General features: G+C 46.6%; 1 protein-coding gene across 2 annotated transcripts in view; it reads left to right on the top strand.

Annotated features, from left to right (window-relative positions):
* Window positions 1-17,396, top strand: part of CDHR2 (cadherin related family member 2) — a 365,548-nt gene that overhangs the window by 187,783 nt on the left and 160,369 nt on the right. For both annotated transcript variants that reach the window (XR_013598636.1, XM_078652806.1), the window contains exons 9-10: window positions 9,439-9,582; window positions 14,268-14,343. Coding sequence is in view for 1 of the 2 variants with exons in the window: in XM_078652806.1 (XP_078508932.1) it covers window positions 9,439-9,582; window positions 14,268-14,343 (220 nt within the window). In the remaining variant the exon portion in view is untranslated. The remainder of the gene's footprint in view (window positions 1-9,438; window positions 9,583-14,267; window positions 14,344-17,396) is intronic.

Raw genomic sequence — 17,396 nt, 5'->3', positions numbered from 1 at the left:
CGTACAAGTATAGTGTGGAGGGTCCACTGGGGCAGGGATGCCCACAAAGTGGTGGTTGTCTTGTACCGAGGGTGGTGGGGGGGCACAAAAAATAATAAATAAATTCACTTACCTCCGCAGCGTGATGTCCTCCTCCCTCGGGTGTCTTCCAGGAAGCTCCTGATAAAGGAAACTGCACTACTCAATCCTGGTGCTGCTTTCACATCATGAAAGCAGCACAGGATTGGATAGAGCAGGCTCTTCCAATACTCCTAAGTGCACTGGTGGCCTGCGCTTTCTCTAACCCAGCAGTCTAAGACATCCAGGTTAGAGAACTTTAAAAAGCGCATGTTTGGCTGGCCGTCCCAAGACGGCCGGCTAAACAGACATGCACATTTTAAAGCACACAGTTCCCTGCTGCTGCAACTCGGAAGTGCTGGCCCAGCCCAGTCTTAACATTTAGTTTGGGTTGGGGTGCTGAAAAATAAAACATCAATAAATAAACATTATTACTGTTTTATTTTTCACCTCTGAGGCATGTGAGGCAACTCTTCTCCCCTCAAATGGAAGAGCCGCCTCTGCCCACAATCCGACCTGACTGATGCAAGGCCGCCACCAGTGGCTCCATGGCGGGGGAGAGGAGCAGAGGGGAGAGAGGAAGCCCTGCTGTGTTCCCCAACTAACCTGGAGGTGTACGAGAGAAAATAACCACAATTTACCTGCACCATGGGGAGCCATAGAGCCAATGCACTTTGGAGATGAAGTCTGCGTTTAGGCCGAATTTCTGGAGCACTGTGAACAGGTAGTCCAACTCTATCCTGTCAAAAGCCTTCTTCGTGTCCAAAGGCAGAGCCGAGGCCTCCTCCAGCAGGTTCCCTGCTGACCATACAACATGAGCAAGGGTCGCAGGTGGTTGCGAGATGAGTGGCCAGAAACAAACCCCACTCGGGAGTGGTGGACGAGGGAGGGGACGACCTTCTTGAGACGTGTAGTCAGGATGCTGGGCAAAATTTTAACATCCCTGTTGAGAAGGGACATGGGGCGGTAGCTACCTCAGAGGAGGGAGTCTTCACCAGGTTTGGGGAGGGTTGAGATTAGGGCCCTGTTAAAGAGGAGCCCCGAGGAGCCCACCTGATCAGCCTTGGCAAAGGCCTCATAGAGAATATCAACTACCTCAGGTTTAGTCCACCTGTAAAATTCAGCGGAAAACCATCACCTCCAGGGTCCGTATAGAAGGGTCAGTTGGATAGCCCTTCCTTAGCATTGCCTAAAAAACATATTGCATGGTGGCACCAACCTCTGAACAACTCAATATTTAGATCCTTTCCTTTAAGAAAGCATCTTCTACCAGGTCAAAAAACACTTTTGCTAAGACCCTAAAACATCAAGGAGCTTGTCCTGACATTGTTTGAGAGAGTGCTCTAAGGGCCACATGCATCAAGGAAAAAACAGGTCGCAAACAGGCAGATTCTCAGAATCTGCCTGTTTGGGATCGGTATTTTTGCATTTGGGATGCATCATCCCAAATGCAAAAATCGCAATTTGCGATTGCATTTAAGGCATGGGCAATTTGCGATGCCTTGAATGCAATGCAAGATGCCATTTAAAATAGCGATTTCGCTATTAGGGTCCGCGAATTACCGGAAAATTATACCTGATGTTAATTAGTGAAAACTTTGAAAAATGAACTAAAGTACATTTTTCAAAGTTCTAGGTTACACACACACACATGTCCTTGGGGCATGTGTGGGTACTCTCAAATTGCGCATGCAATTTCTATTGATTCCTATGCGCCTCTAGGCCCATAGGAATGAATGGGTAGCAATTCCTTAATTGCAACTCACAATTTGTGAGTTGCAATTAAGGAATGTTTAGGAATCGCTATTTTTTTAGGGGTTCCTACATGCATAGGAATTTGTGAATCCATATTAGCGAATCCTTATTTTTCACTAATAAGGAATTCCAAATGACATTTTTGATGCACGTGCCAGCAAATTCAGGGTCATTGTGACCATGACTGGCCAAGAACACTCCGCCTTCATTATAATACACTACTCCTTCTCCAATTGCATTCTAGTCCAGTGCCAAATATACTCAGAGACATGGTCCAAAGGACCCCAATCTTTTCCACAGGGATGTCTAATATCACGGGGATCAAAAAGATTCTCCCCCATCGGATCAGATACTTTCTTCACCATTTTGTATCTGAATTATCCCCAAATTCCTCTTCAAAATTATCATTGAAGCCTAGTTCCTAGCACATACACATCTCAATTGGATGTCCCTCCTCTTACGTCCATCATACCTGATGGTACATCACTCGCAGTGCTTGAATGCCCCTTCTGTGTGCCGCTGTGGACAACCTCTCCATCTGAGTCGCCTAGGACTCCCTTCTTACTTGATACCATCTACCCATGCTTTCTCTTTCTTGCGCATTTACCTCCTGGCCTTCTGCACTCATTTTCCTCTTCTGAAACAGAAAAATACTCATCGTCCTCAACACGGATTGCCTCACGCTCTTTTTGTCTCCTGCAGAGCACTGCCCAATTCCTGAACAATTATCTTCCAAATCATGCTCTCTGGATTTACCTCACTATCTTGAGACTCCTTACTTACCTCACTAACACTCTGGCAACAGAGGGTTGATAAAAAAATCTGCCTCTAAGGTTATTATTTTTAAATGCTAATCTTATTTCCACAGCACACTGTACTTTCAAATAGTCTCCACTTGAAACGGCAATGAAAACAGCATCAACTACCTATTTTTCTGAGACCAATATGCCTTGAGGCTACCGTTGCTAAGCAATGGTCCTTGCAGGCCTATTTTTTTAAAAACAAATCTGAGTGTTGCTAAAAATGGCACACTGCCTTTAGCAACTTGGGCCAATGCTGGGCGAAACACCCAATCACCCTTAGAGAGAGGTGCTCACACACAACGCGCGAGCCTCTTCACTCAGACCAAAATTTGCTCAAGTGCCAGTTCGTAAAGCTCTCAACGCACTGCCTCAAAAGACCTGCTCCACATAAATAGACCCAAGGACGAATTCAAACCAATCCTTGCGCTCGCATTGCGATGGTAAACACATTATATCCTACTTTTCCTAATAAATCCCTTATCTAATTACTGCACTTCCTATCTCCAAATGCTGTTCAGAAGCCCAGTGTTCAGCTAAATTACATACTATTGAAACCTACCCAACAAAATGTAACCCATACATCCTGCCTCAAAAATAGTAAATATGTAAAAAATGCCTAACTAATAAAACTTAACACATAAATTGGGTATTGTAAACCAGTATAACACAATAAAACTCTCTTATACAACTAAAATTCAATATATAATTTAGTGCCAATATACTTATCTGGTCAGAAGCAGCAAACAAAAGAGAAGGAAGATGGAGGTCGAGTAGTATATATTATGCCTGGTCGGTAAACTTCACTCCGTTCGCAGAGTTTGCAGAGTTTTCTGCACTCCGCGGAGCTCGGAGAGTGCAGAAAACTCCACTTTGCGATATGCAGCAGAGTTGTTTCCCCGCTCGCGATTGCGAACGGTAAGCTCGCGAGTGCGAGCTGCCACTCGGGTAGAATTTCTACCCAAGCTGCACAATTACCAGCACAAACTGCAGTTCTCACTGCACTACGCCACTTGCGTAACATCGCTGAGTTTTTTTGTAACTTCGTGAAATTCGCGTAACAAAATTGCGAACTACGCCCAGGACTAGTTTATATGGGACTGAACCTTCTATTTTTTCATGGTGATTTAAAAAAAATTCTATTTGGAAGCTTTTAATGGTGTTGCTGCTTGGAAGGATAAATGCATAATGCTAGCCTCTTGTCTTGACTTTAAAGTTTCATACCTCTCTCACAGGCAAGGCAATCATTAATAATCTCTCTGTTCAGCGAGGCATGTGGGTTCGCCCACATCACAGGATCAGGGGAGCCAACTTAACAGTATCCTCGGCTAATTCCATCCCATTCCAAGCTCCTGGTGTAGAATGAAAGTGGAACACGTCGGCTCCCAGGATTCGCTTTGGTGGAACGCCCAGGAGTCGCTTAGGAGGAACGCCCAAGAGTCACTTAGGTGGAAAGCCCAGGAGTTGATTGTGTGGTATTCACCACCTGAGCTCATCCAGGAGAGATGGCTGTGTGTCTTATGTCACATATATGCTTCCACTGGGTTCAATTTTTTATCACTGCCTAAGAAAAGCACGTTTTTCTAGGTTGATAATGGCTGGCCGCTGTGGGAAAGCGTGAGTAAGACCCTGACTTTCCGTCACTCCCCAGCAGCTCCGTACTATCTGCAGTGCCGATGAGCCCCCTGCCTGGGTGTTCAAGGCTGCTGTCGGTCCGGATGGGTGCCCGTGGCTGCTTCTGCCGGTCCCTGCTCTCCGCATCCTTCTTTGGCTTGCTTGGCATTCGGTAAAACTGCAAATTGGGTAATTGTATTGGATTGGGTATTTGTACTGCTTTTTTGTCCTGTACTGTACTTATACTGTGGTCCCCTTGTTTAACCCTGTGAATTGTTGTGGCTTCTCTGAACCCGTGTTTTCCCACTTCCCTTCTCCTGCCCCTGTGCCCCCCCAACTCCACACATTCCTGCCTCCCAGCTGATCGTCCCTCCCCTACATAATGGCGGCGCTGTGCGGTTGCGCTGCTGGCGCAACCAAGGCGCGCCTAAGGCCAGCCCGTCTGCGCCCGTCCGCCACCAGGTCACAACCAGTGCCAGGAACCCTGGATCTACGACCTCCCATCGCTACAACCCACTGTCCTCCCCGCACTCAACCCCGGAAGACATAGAGAATGCCAACAGGCCTCGCTGAACAAAACCCATGGCCAGTTCTCGAGCCTCCATTGCCGTCAGACCTTCACCATCACCCCGGCCTCCAACACCACCAACGCCAACAACGGCGACACCCTAAGATGCATCCACCTCAACTTACGCTCCGTACACACAAGCATGCCATGGAAATCTGGAACCTACTGGACTTCCTCTGCCCCGACATCGCCATCTTCATTGAGACCTGGACCAACGCCTCCTATGCCCCTGACATCAACATCGCCATCCCGGACGGATACAAGTTCCAGGAGAAGGACCTCCCCAAAAACCCAGGAGGGGGCCTCGCCATCACCCACAAGAGCACCCTCCGCCTAATCACCTCCAGCAACACTTTCCCCTCCGCGAGCACCTGCACTTCCAATCACCCCCATCGCCACACTCCAAGAAACACTCGGCCCCCGGACACCCTTCGCCACTACTATCACCGACTTCATCAAACCCCACACCATTGCATCAATGAACTACATACTCATTGGAGACCTGAACTTTCACCCCGACAACCCTAGTGACCCCAACTCCACCAGCCTTTGCGGCAACCTCGCCAACATCTGACTTAAACAACTCGTCACCACACCGATCCATCGAGCAGGACACACCCTCGACCCTATCTTCTCTACAAGAAACAGTGCCCACTTAAGCCACACAACGCAACCTTCATGGACCGAACACCACTGCATACACTTCACCGTCAACAAACCCAAGACACCCAAGCCTACCCCAAGCCCACCACAAAGGAACTAGAGCAAAGTCACCAATGAGCAACTGAACACCACCCTCACGCGTGAAAGCCACACCTGGACTTCTGACACAAACAGCGCAGCCAGAGAACTTCACAGCTGGATCTCCAACTGCGCAGACGAGCTTGCCCCGCTACGCAACCCAGACAAACAGCAACCCAGGAAAGCTGCCTGGTTCACCACCGCTCTCCAAGAAGGCAAGGCGCTCCTGCAGACGCCTGGAGAAGAACTGGAGAAACACCAAGACAACCGAAAACCACTCCACCTACAAGGACGCCATGACAGACTACCACAACCAAATCAAAACCACCAAGAGGAATTTCATCCACGGCAAAATCCTTGCCAACTCCAAGGAACTCTTCAGTGTCATTCAAGAATTCACCAACCCATGCAGTGAAGCCACAGACATCACTCCCTCGCAAGACAACTGCAACAAGTTTGGAACCAACTTCCGCCTCAAGATCGAAACCCTCTACGACAACTCCATTGACATTCCTCCAGATGCCACAGACGCCTCGCAAGGACGCCAGCCAACCCGCGATCTCCAACTGGACATCGATTACGACCGAAGATATCACCTCGACCATGAAAGGCTTCCTCTCAGGGACCCCCACCGATCCCTGCCCTCCTCACATCTGCCCTCCTCACATCTAAAACAGAGGCGTGGCCGACATCGCACCCAAACTGCAACACACCATCAACCCAACCTTCAAAACAGACACCTTCCCAGGCGACTGGAAGTACGCAGAAGTCAGGCCCCTGCTCAAGAATCCCACAGCAGACCCCACCGACCTCAAGAACTGCTGGCCCATCTCACTCCTCCCCTTCGCAGCCAAAGTTGCAGAGAAAACGGTCAACAGGGAACTGACATGATTCATCGAAGAGAATGGCATCCTCGACCCATCCCAATCCAGATTCCAAAGCAACCACAGCACCGAGAATGCCTTACTCGCCGCCACAGATGACATTTGCACCCTCCTGGACCAAGGCCACTCCGCAGCCCTCATCCTACTCGACCTGTCAGCGGCCTTTGACACCGTCTCCCACTGCACACTAGTCACCAGACTGCACACCACCAGCATACAAGGAACAGCCCTGGACTGGATCCGATCGTTCCTCACCGGAAGAAGCCAGAGAATCAGGCTACCACCCTTCCTCTCCGATCCTGCAAACATCACCTGCGGAGTTCCACAGAGATCATCATTGAGCTTGACCCTCTTCAACATCTACCTGGCCCCCCTCGCCGCCATCGTTCCAACAACATGGCCTCAACATCGTATCCTACGCTGACGGCACCCAGCTCATCCTCTCCCTCACCCGAGACCCCACCACCGCCAAACTCAATTTCCAGAAAGGAATGCAAGACGTCATAGTCTGGATGACCCACAGCTGTCTGAAACTCAAAGCCGAAAAGACAGAAGTCCTCGTCTTTGGAACTACCCCATCAGCGTAGGACCGACCTTGGCAGCCCACCTACCCCCATAGACCACGCCAAGAACCTAGGCATCATACTCGACTCCTCACTCACCATGAACCAACAGGTCAATGTCGTCACATTCAGCTGCATCAACACCCTCCCCATACTTCGCAAGACCTTCAAATGGATTCCCCCCCCCCTGAGTCAAGGAAGACAGTCACCCACGCACTCATCACCAGAAGACTGGACTATGGAAACGCACTCTACGCCGGCATCAAGAAATACCTATGACACAAACTCCAGACCATACAGAACACCGCCGCCAGACTCATCCTCAGCATCCCTCGGCAAGAACACTTCAGCAAACACCTACGAAGACTCCACTGGCTCCCAGTGGAGAAAAGAATCACCTTCAAAATCCTCACCCACGCCTACAAATGCCCACACAACAATGGACCCAAATACCTCAACGACAGAATCAACTTCCACGTATCCAAAAGAAACCTCCGATCTTCCAACCTCGCACTGGCCGAAAGCCCACACATCCACAGAGCCAGAGCAGGTGGAAGATCCTTCTCTCACATTGCAGCCAAGACCTGGAACGAGCTACCGGCAGACATCAGATGCGCCCCCTCTGTGAATGCCTTCAGGAGGACTCTAAAGACATGCTTCTTCGGCTAAACAGTCCTGCGGACGCCCCCTCCCCCTCAGCACCTTGAGACCCTCACGGGTGAGTAGCGCGCTTACAATTCCCCTAATTGATTGATTGATTTGCAGCCAGTTGTTGTCTAGCTGACCAATTTCTGCCCAAGGTTGATCAGATTGTATCAGTTTGAACACAATCCTACACAAGGGTCACAGTTCTACAATGTTTATAGACAGCATTGGGCCACAGTAAGGAAAGTCTCTCACATGTGTTTGTGGGTAAATTTGATTAACGCCATCTCCACCACATGAAATGCCTTAGTTCACCAGTCTTAATCCCATGCCACAGGGCACATGAGTCTGCCTGCGGATCGCAGCAGGACAGTCACCCACCTTCTCACATCTATTTGTCTCCCCTTTTAGTCGATCCCACATACTACTGAAGTCACTGTAGAACTATAGCTAAAGCCCACTCTTGTCTCTCAGCTGTGGTGCTTGATGTGCCACACAGTTTAATCTGTGCTGGACTGTGATAGAGTTGGGAGGGTGCCTGTCATAAGCAGCCTTGCCCTCCGGAGTCTCGTTTATTTGCTGTGTTTGAATGCACCCTTCAGCCAAACAAGAGGGTAGAAGCATTGCTATAGCCCCCTTGTTAGTGAAAATTAATATTTCTACAAATCGGAAAACTATTTAAGCAGGAGAACTGCAAAGTGGATTAGGCATGTCCAGAGATGGGGCCTGATGAGTAATGGCAACCCGAAGCAGTGATCCAAAAGAATTGGCAAATTTGAATTAATCAAACATTCATACACCCGATGCCCTCTGGGACTCTGGGAAAATGAATTGTTTTTTTACTCAAAGTTAGGTATGAAAAATGTACATACTCAGAAGTTGAAATGTGCAAGACCCATTAGGTACTTGCAAACGAGAGTGACCTTCCGCAACGGATGTGAGCACATGTGAGCGGTAAGTACTACACTGGCTTGAGGGAAGAAGTGGTTTGAGGTGATTACTGGATGACCACTTACCAATTGTAGTGAGTCGACTGAGTGGTCATGAGGTCCCAAAATTCCCCCCTCCCGACAGACCCCAAAAGTCAGAGTGTTTATGGCAGAGTCTCACTGACTATAATTGGTGTCTTAGAAATCTTTTATTTGTTGGCGTAGCCACGACCTACTGTGCTACTGTGCTATCTTTGAACTACATGAGCTATTGCTAATCCGCAAACAAATTGGGAAAATAGTAGAATTTATTCTAACCTATCGGCCCATTGCTTACATTTTGTTACATTACTTCATATCAAAGCTTGCTGGTACATTTGAAAACTGATTATAAAAATCAATAAAATGAGTTTAAAAAGAAAGAAAACTATTAGGGCTCCATCATATGGTGATGTTGCAATGACAGTTCCATCGTTCTGACAAGTGAGGAAAGTCAACTGCCATTTCTTTGTGTGGTCACAATCAATAGTCATTTCAATGCATGGTAAAACCAAATGTCTGTTTGTCATGTGATGACAGGGAATGACCATCGGGTCACGTGATACAGCCAGTTCCCCTTTCAGTAAGAGATGAAGGCCAAAGGCTGTTCCAACAAGTTGAGGATGCACCGACTAGGCTCCTTCAGATGTTGTTGGTCATAAGCGACAGTCAGCCATTCTCTCTGGAGTTTCTCCTAGGAGAACCAAGCTAGTGCCACTGTCTACATCTTGATGAATGCATGCTGTGAAGTCCATGATCAGCAACTGAGTGGCCCATCAGTAAAGAATCAGAAGTCTCTCTTGATAGCTTTTCAGCCTCACTTTTTCACTTGTCTTGTTACAGGACACGGGGGGCATGTTCAAGAACGAGACCATCTTTAGAAACACCACCACCTTTCTCTCCATCGATGTCACGGATGTGCCTGACCTGAACCCACAGTTCCTCAAGACCCCTTATATGGCTTCAGTTTTGGAAGATTCTCGCCAGGTAAGGAATTTTCTAGCACCTACAGAGGGACAAGATACCATCAGCCACTAAATTAATCTTCTCCCTGGCAGTTGAAGAAGCATTACATTATGATTCTCTTAGCTAGGTAGCGGTTGCAAAACTAGACACGAGACTGACAGGCACCCATAAGAGCAATAATTTAAGTCAGCAGTTACAGGTATACAAGGCGAATGCCCCACCAGAAGGTAGGTGTTGCTAGCTTGTTCCTTATTGAGCTTGTACCAATTTTAAGTGACAAATGAAACATCACAATGGAGTTAGATATTAGTGATCAAAAGAGCAGGCGGTAGCGGGACACCAGCAAACTCAGACAATGCAGACCAGGACAGATCACAACACATGCTATTGTAGGTCCTTTTTCCGATTCTTTTAAATGTACAGGGGTACATAAAGAAAACAAACTCTTTTTTTCTCTGTGGTTTGTATTAAAATTGGACTCTAGTTTTCCAATTGAAGGATTCTCCCAGCTTGGAAGGTTTATGGATAGATTTGTGAGTGAGTCAATAACCATAGAATAAGCAGGCTCTTGGTACATGGACTTCAAAATGTCACGTCTGGTATGGTTTCCAAGTCCCTGCTGGGTACCCTATATCAGTGAAGCAACAACACTGGGTGTGGGCTCCCCACAGTAAGGCCAAGCCTCAATCAACTACACAACTATCCAGGAGCCAATACTGCAACTCTTATTAGGAAAGGAAATTGAATTTCTACACACGGAGAATTAAACTGAGTGCGAGTTTAGACAGTATGTAGTCACCTTTTTACACCATAAGAACGCTATTCTTGAAATAGCCCATCCTGATTCAAAAAGTGGTTCTAATTCTACCCCAAAAATTTCTCTGGTTTTGTTGTAAAAATCTATTTTGTGACATTGAAAATTGTATATATTGATGTGTGGATGTATGGTATGTGTGAGAGTATGGGATTTGAATGTGAAGGTTGACCAACCACGTATGGATGTTTTCTTTTCATTAATGTACACTTTTTACTGTTGATGTCATTTTTATGCAAAGTGTATTGTGTATTGTTCGTGTTGTTATTGGTAACAAAAAAAATTTTCATGGTGAATTTACAAACCAACAAATATTTTGAAACTTTACATAAATATTAAATGTGATTTTTCCAGACATACTTTCTAAACTCGCACTCAGTTTAATTCTCCGTGTGTAGAAATTCAATTTCCTTTCCTAATAAGAGTTGCAGTATTGGCTCCTGGATAGTTGTGTAGGGTACCCTATATGGCATTTTATGCATGTAATGCAGAATGCATGTATTCTTGTAGAGTAAATGTTCAGCTGCCATTCTTAATTTCTGTCTAAAATAAGTTGAACTTTCATATTTGTCTAGATTGTATTTACAGCCCCCATTTACCCTACAATTCATAGAAACCAGACACCATTTCCTGTCTTGGAGAGAGACATCATCACATAAACAACAATAGGCATGACCAAAAATATACACCTAAAACTACAACTTCAACACTGAAGGGGCTACCGATACTTTTCAACTCCCTCATAAGAGTGTTCACTACCCCTAGTCAAAGTGTTGTGGTGTAACAATTTATAAAAATCAATGTCATATGACCATCATAGAGCCTATCCCACCCGAAGAAACAAACCAAAAAGTGTGGGAAAGGAGAGAAAGCACCTCACGGTCGAACACCAAGGGGGTTGCTGGCTGGTACTTACCGGCACACCCACTTATCATCATAGGTTACTCTCTCTGTGCAAAAAAGGAAAAGAAGTGTGTACTGTCGTGAAAATCTCAAACCCAATGAAGTAGAAAAGGACAGTGAAACCTAAGTGTAAATGAAAAGTCAGTACATAATGTCTTTACAAGTGCCCATTGGACCCCTGTGAGAATGCAAAAATATAATTTTCACAATTAAAAACCGGTAAAGCTTACTGGCTCGACGTGACTTTATTAAATGCAGTAAGCTCCCCCAATTAAAAATTGGTTCAATCAAACCATAGTCAATTTTCTTAAGCCAACATCTTTTGTTGCAAAACAATCATGCAAATTATTCAGGGCTGTTGGGGTTCCATTAACAAACTTCATGCGAGATTCACATCAAACCTATGATGGTATGACAATAAAAGAAAGAAAGAACGTGCCATATGTAAAAGCCATCTAACTTTTCAGAGGACATGATATAAACAGCAGTAACTCTAGATGGTAAAAAGAAACCTTTATTACCCATTGGTTGCGGAGACTCCATGTACCCGCAACCATCTTTTAGTGAAACACGCGTCAGCCATTCACGTGCCCACAGGGTGACTGCCCAAAGTCTAGTCCCCTACAATTGTATGCAAAATGACGTTACTTCACACTTCAATTCATCTCCTTCTTTCCTGAAGCTGCTTCATTGTGACATTTTCCAAGAAGAGTCAATCAACTCCATTCTTCGATATTCCCTCCGCATCACAACTTTACTTAATTTGGCAGACCATGGTGCTGGCCCCCAGGTTTTCGGTCAGCGCCCTCTCCCCTTTTAAAAAAACCACAACCTGATTTCCATCATGTTTATAAAATGCAGCCGTACTTCGAGGCCTGCTCCCACTGCTAAAAATTAGCCATACGCACAACCCTGCTCATACATTCACTCTGAATGCCCGATTCACGTTCATAACAGGTGAGGCATAATAGAACTTTTCCCCGCGTTCCATATGGGCCCACACGCATACATCTTACCCCTGCCGCGTCCCGCCAGCATCTGTAGTGCTCCGTCCTGGAGCTCGATCGGCCAGAGACATGCCATAAGATCTGGTGTGATCCACCAGGAAGGGCTTGATTACTCCAAGAGTCTACCCAAAATTCTTAGTGCAGAGCATGGCCCTTCAATAATTTTGAGTGCTCTGTCGCAATATCATCAGTCACTATACATAGGCAAGTATAGATTTACTATTATGGGTTCTATTGCGAGGCTGTTCAGAAGGGCTCAGAATCGGATTCGGGTTTGCCGAATCGGATTCGGAACCCTCGTTTCCGACCAAATCGAACACAGTTCCCTACGTCTGATTACGAAACTGTTCGGGTTGTCCGAATCGGTTCCGAAAGGCATTTGGACAGGTCAAGTCTTTCGGAACTGTATCGTACTGTATCGTACAGCTCTATTCACATGGTTTCGGAGAGAGTGATTATGATGACCGATTTGGAGAGCCGTTCTGATTTGGTTTGCCTGAAACTAAAGGGCTGTCGGAATCTGTCTTTGGGGGCCCATAGCAGGTCCCCCTTCACCCGGGGCCTCCCGAAATTGGGCCTGTGGGAGACCCAAGTACCCCCTTTTCCAACAATGCACAGTGTAGCAGGCACCATGGGTTGCCCGCCATGGGGTGCATGATTTTACCCAGTCACCCCTTTTTTCAATGGGAACCTGTGTTCTTGTTCGGAACACAGGCTCCCATTGAAGTCAATGCGAGTCCGACCAAACCGTATCCGGATGCATTGCAATCGGTCGGTCGGACTTGCAGACCCCGATTCGTTCAGAAACTATTCTGAAACTGATTCGGTCAGAAGGGTTTCCTAACGAGATCGTAATTAGCCCCTTAGGCTGTATCTTCAGGGTAGGTGTTTGTGGAGATAAGAATAGTAACTCTAAAATTATCGATATATTCTCATCTTGAAAACACAGTTTATAACCCAGTATTGTGACATTCAACTGTTTTGTACCTTTTGACACTCAGGGCCAGATGTACGACCTTTTTTTTGTGGTCGCAGAGGGGTTTTAGGCCCGCTTGCGACTGCAAAAATCACGTGGCCCATGTACCAATCCTATTTTGCGAGTCGCAAACAATTTGCGACTCACAAAATAGGGTTAGCGGCTCGCTATTAGGAAGGGGTGTTCCAAGGAAGTCCCTTCCTAATAGCGACTCCAAAAGCTAAGTATGAATGCTTTGCGACCGCAATTGTAGTCGCAAAACACTTGCAGTGTACCACCCTTCTCAGAAGGGTGGTACAGCACTTGCAAACGGGAATGGGTCCCCAGAGGGCTCCTTCCCTTTTGGGAATGCATGCACAAACATTTTTTAAGGGCTGGCAGTGGTCCCAGGGACCACTGCCTGCCCTTAAAAAATGAAACTGAAAAGTTTCATTTTTACTTTTTCAATGCATCCTGTTTTCATTTAAGGAAAACGGGCTGCATTAAAAAAAATGATTTATTTAAAAGCAGTCCCAGACATGGTGGTCTGCTGGCCCCAGCAGGCCACCATCCCTGGGAGTGGCAGCCATTCCCAATGGGGTTGCAAAGTGCGACAGCCTTAATAATATTCATGAGGCATACAATTTGCGACCCCATTGGGAATCGCAAACAGTGTCTCAGACACTGTTGTACATAGCATTTTGCGACTCGCAATTTGCGACTTGCAATTTGGCGCAATTTGCGACTCGCAAAATGCTATAGTCGTACAGCTGCCCCTCAGTGTATTGCACCTCACCAGGAAGTGTGAAAGTATCTTTCCACTCACATCACCAGGATATCCAGGCCAGCCTTGAAGCTCACTCATTGGAAGTATATGTCAAATCTTGGAGCACAGTTTCAATCCTAGCCACTTTCAACTACCCACTTCACTTTCATTCAACATCCAAGCTACACATTGCATAATGTTTTCCTGCTTATATATAGTTGTTGGTTAAACTCTCACTTTCATGCCTTGATGTGTCTGCAGGGCACCTCAGTGATAACTGTCTCAGCGATAGACAATGACAGAGGGATCAATGATGTCATCACCTACAGCATTGACAGTAAGTGCACCTACATCTCCAGTTTGCGTCAACGCAGGGCATTAAGGGTTCTGTAGGGACTGGGGTGCGTATCTTTGTTTTATAACTGATCACTTTGGTTTGGATGCAGGTGCATTCACATGTTCACAAGGGCACCATAACAAGAGTGAAAACAAAATGGCACCAGGGAAGTGAAAGGCTGCCATGAAAGTATTGAGGGTGAAGTTAAGATAAACTGGAAGAGCAGGGAAATACTATAGAAAGACGATAAGAGTTAATTTATGGAAGATCATAAAGAAGGTGTGTACATGGTGTTAGTGTAGTGATCTTCTGCCTCTAGTATGGCAAAGCCTTGTGGCGCTGGACATAGGGCGGGTCTCACAAAGATATGGATTATCCTTAAGACTGATTATTTTTTTTACGTATTGGCATTTTGAGTATACATTACATAAACATGAATGTATCTCTATCTACATAATGATATTTAGGCGATCTTAGCAATATGGCAGTGTGCAGAGGGAAACAGAAAACAAATTTTACCAGCATATGCAGTTACAACTTGCAGGGCATTTTTGTGCAACTAAAAGGCATAATGAGAAGGACCATACAAATCTATTCCTAATATTAGAAATGTCTGGTCTTCAGATGTCACCGGGGAGTGCCATAAGGCACTTCATTCTACATTTTCCCCTTGCCTCGACTGTTATTACATGTTTTAACCAACCTCGCCATTCGCTTAGTTCCAGGTGTGATTTTACCGTCTTTGCCAGACCAAATATTTTCACATACTGACATTTAAAGGTAGCATTAAATGCATTTGTAGAGGCCAATACGCTTAAACACAAATAACAAAAAAAGAAAACAGTCAAACCAAACTGTCTCGTTCCCACGCTATCTGGTGTGGGATCAGGGTGTTGAGGAAAAAGGGAAATATAGGGCCACATAGTGGATTAAGGGGGGACTGGGAGGAGGGGAAGAGACTCTACTGGCGTGGTAGCTATGAGTGGATGACTGGTGGAGGGGGGAGGGAAGGGGAGACTAGGTGAGGTGAAGGAGTCACAACCTCCTGTGTCCCACATTTCTCCAACAATGTTTAGGGGCGTGTTTCCCTGTAGACATGTTGCCGCACATCCCTGCTAGTGTGCGTCCTCTTCCTCATCAGTATCCTCAAGGGAGTCAACTCCAGCTCTCTCGGCTTGCACACCCTGTCCCTCTACATCGTCCCCTTCATCTACCACTGAGTGCTCCCAGGTCTCTAGCCTCTCTGCACACAACCCAGCTACTGGGTGTCTTCGTACACCATGGGCATCCTCCTTGATTAGGTCTCTCTCTTCAGTTCTAGTCCAGAACGTGACATCTTCACCTAAGTCTCAATTGCTGGTCCAACCCTGGATTTCCACATCATAGCTAAACATCTTTTGGTCATGTCCAGATACAGAAATGTAGTACCCACTTTCCACGTCGGAGGTCTTGGAAACAGTCCCAGCAGGCAGGTGTCTATGGTGCAGGTGGGTGTGCGGCCCAGGAGTGTATGTACCACCCTTTCCCAGAGTGGCTGCAGATGGGGGCAGCTACTGGTCATGTAACCAAAATCCCTATCTAGTAGTGTACAGCTGGTGCAGGGTCGTGGCTCCCCTCCATAGATGACCTGTATTCTGTGAGGTGTTAAATAGGCCATGTGCACATAGTTAAATTGGGTGTACTTCAGCCTCATATTCTTGAAGACTCTCTTGGGGTATGCCAAGATCTTACATCATTCAGTGTCTGTGAGCTCCGGTCCTAGCAGTGCCCCCCATCTGTCCCAGATTGCCACCCATCTGTCCCAGATTGCCACCAATGGCTTCCGAACAACTCCTGCTAGCAACTTATAAAACCAGTTCACCAGGTGTCATGCAGTCCACATGGATTCCAGTGATTGTAACAATGCGTGCATCTCAAGTTCTCGCGGCCACCTGACGACAAGTACTTGAAGGTTTGCGCCAATCCTTCGTACGTTAAAAATTGACCTAGGGGTAAGTCATACTGACTCATTAAGTCTTACAGTGGAATTAGCATTCCCAGCTAATAAAAGTTGCCCATCTTTATTAATACCACAGCCGTCCAAGTGTCCAGTTGTACATCTGTAAAAAAGTAAAGCGGGTCACAATAGGGTAGTCCCACCAGTTGCAGCGCCGGGGCATAAAGTGGAGTACACTTGGTCCTCTGTAGGCACCTTTTCCAACACTTTAAGCCACTGCCAGTAGCACACCTGGCTGGGGTATCTACACCACAGGACAGGGTAGGTTTGCCAACACAGTTCTTTAATGCATAGCAAGTTCCACTAGGCCTAGTTACTCCTGATGGCCTCTGTCAAGCTACTGAGTGGCCCACTGAATCTGTATTGCTGAAACAATACAGCTCAGAATCGGGGTATCCTAAGCCCCCCTCCTCTGGGGGCGCCGGAGGACTTCCAATGAAACTCCGTGGTGGCTGCTGTCCCTTATCAATTCCCTAAGTAGGGTATCTAACTAACAAAACCAAGAACCTGGTATCTTTACCAGAAGATTAGTAAAAAAATATAATAACATTGGCAACATGACCATTTTGGCCAACAAGATCCGAGCCATGATGGGCAGCTTCACAGATCGCCAAAAGGGGACACAGAACTTGAGGGGTCGAAGAGCGTTCCCCAGGTCACTCTCATGCAAGTCTTCCAAAGTGTGAAATACACAGATACCCAGCAACCGGAATATCACCGGGGGCCAGGTCAATTCCTGTGGCATATTCCCTGGCCTTTGGGTACCTGCTGTTAAGGAGAATAGGTATGTCTTAGATTTATTGACCCAGAGGCCAAAAATAACACAAAGCCACCCTATAGAGGCATTGCAGTCACAGCTCCTGTTGGGCCATCGTCGAGATAGAGCAGCATATCTTCCGCATAAAGGGAGATTATATGTTCCCTGCCCCCCACCGTCACTGCGTAGCCTGCCCCTTCCTGCTGGAAAAGATCTGCCAATGGTTCAATGGCAAAGGCAGACAGGAGTGGGGATAGTGGACACCCCTATCTGGTGCCCCTGTAGACATTGCATTATGTA

The sequence above is a fragment of the Lissotriton helveticus genome, chromosome 7 (assembly GCF_964261635.1).
Source record: "Lissotriton helveticus chromosome 7, aLisHel1.1, whole genome shotgun sequence".
Classification (NCBI taxonomy): domain Eukaryota; kingdom Metazoa; phylum Chordata; class Amphibia; order Caudata; family Salamandridae; genus Lissotriton; species Lissotriton helveticus.
Note: the sequence above shows the minus strand (reverse complement) of the source record. Positions and strands in the feature narration are given on the sequence as shown.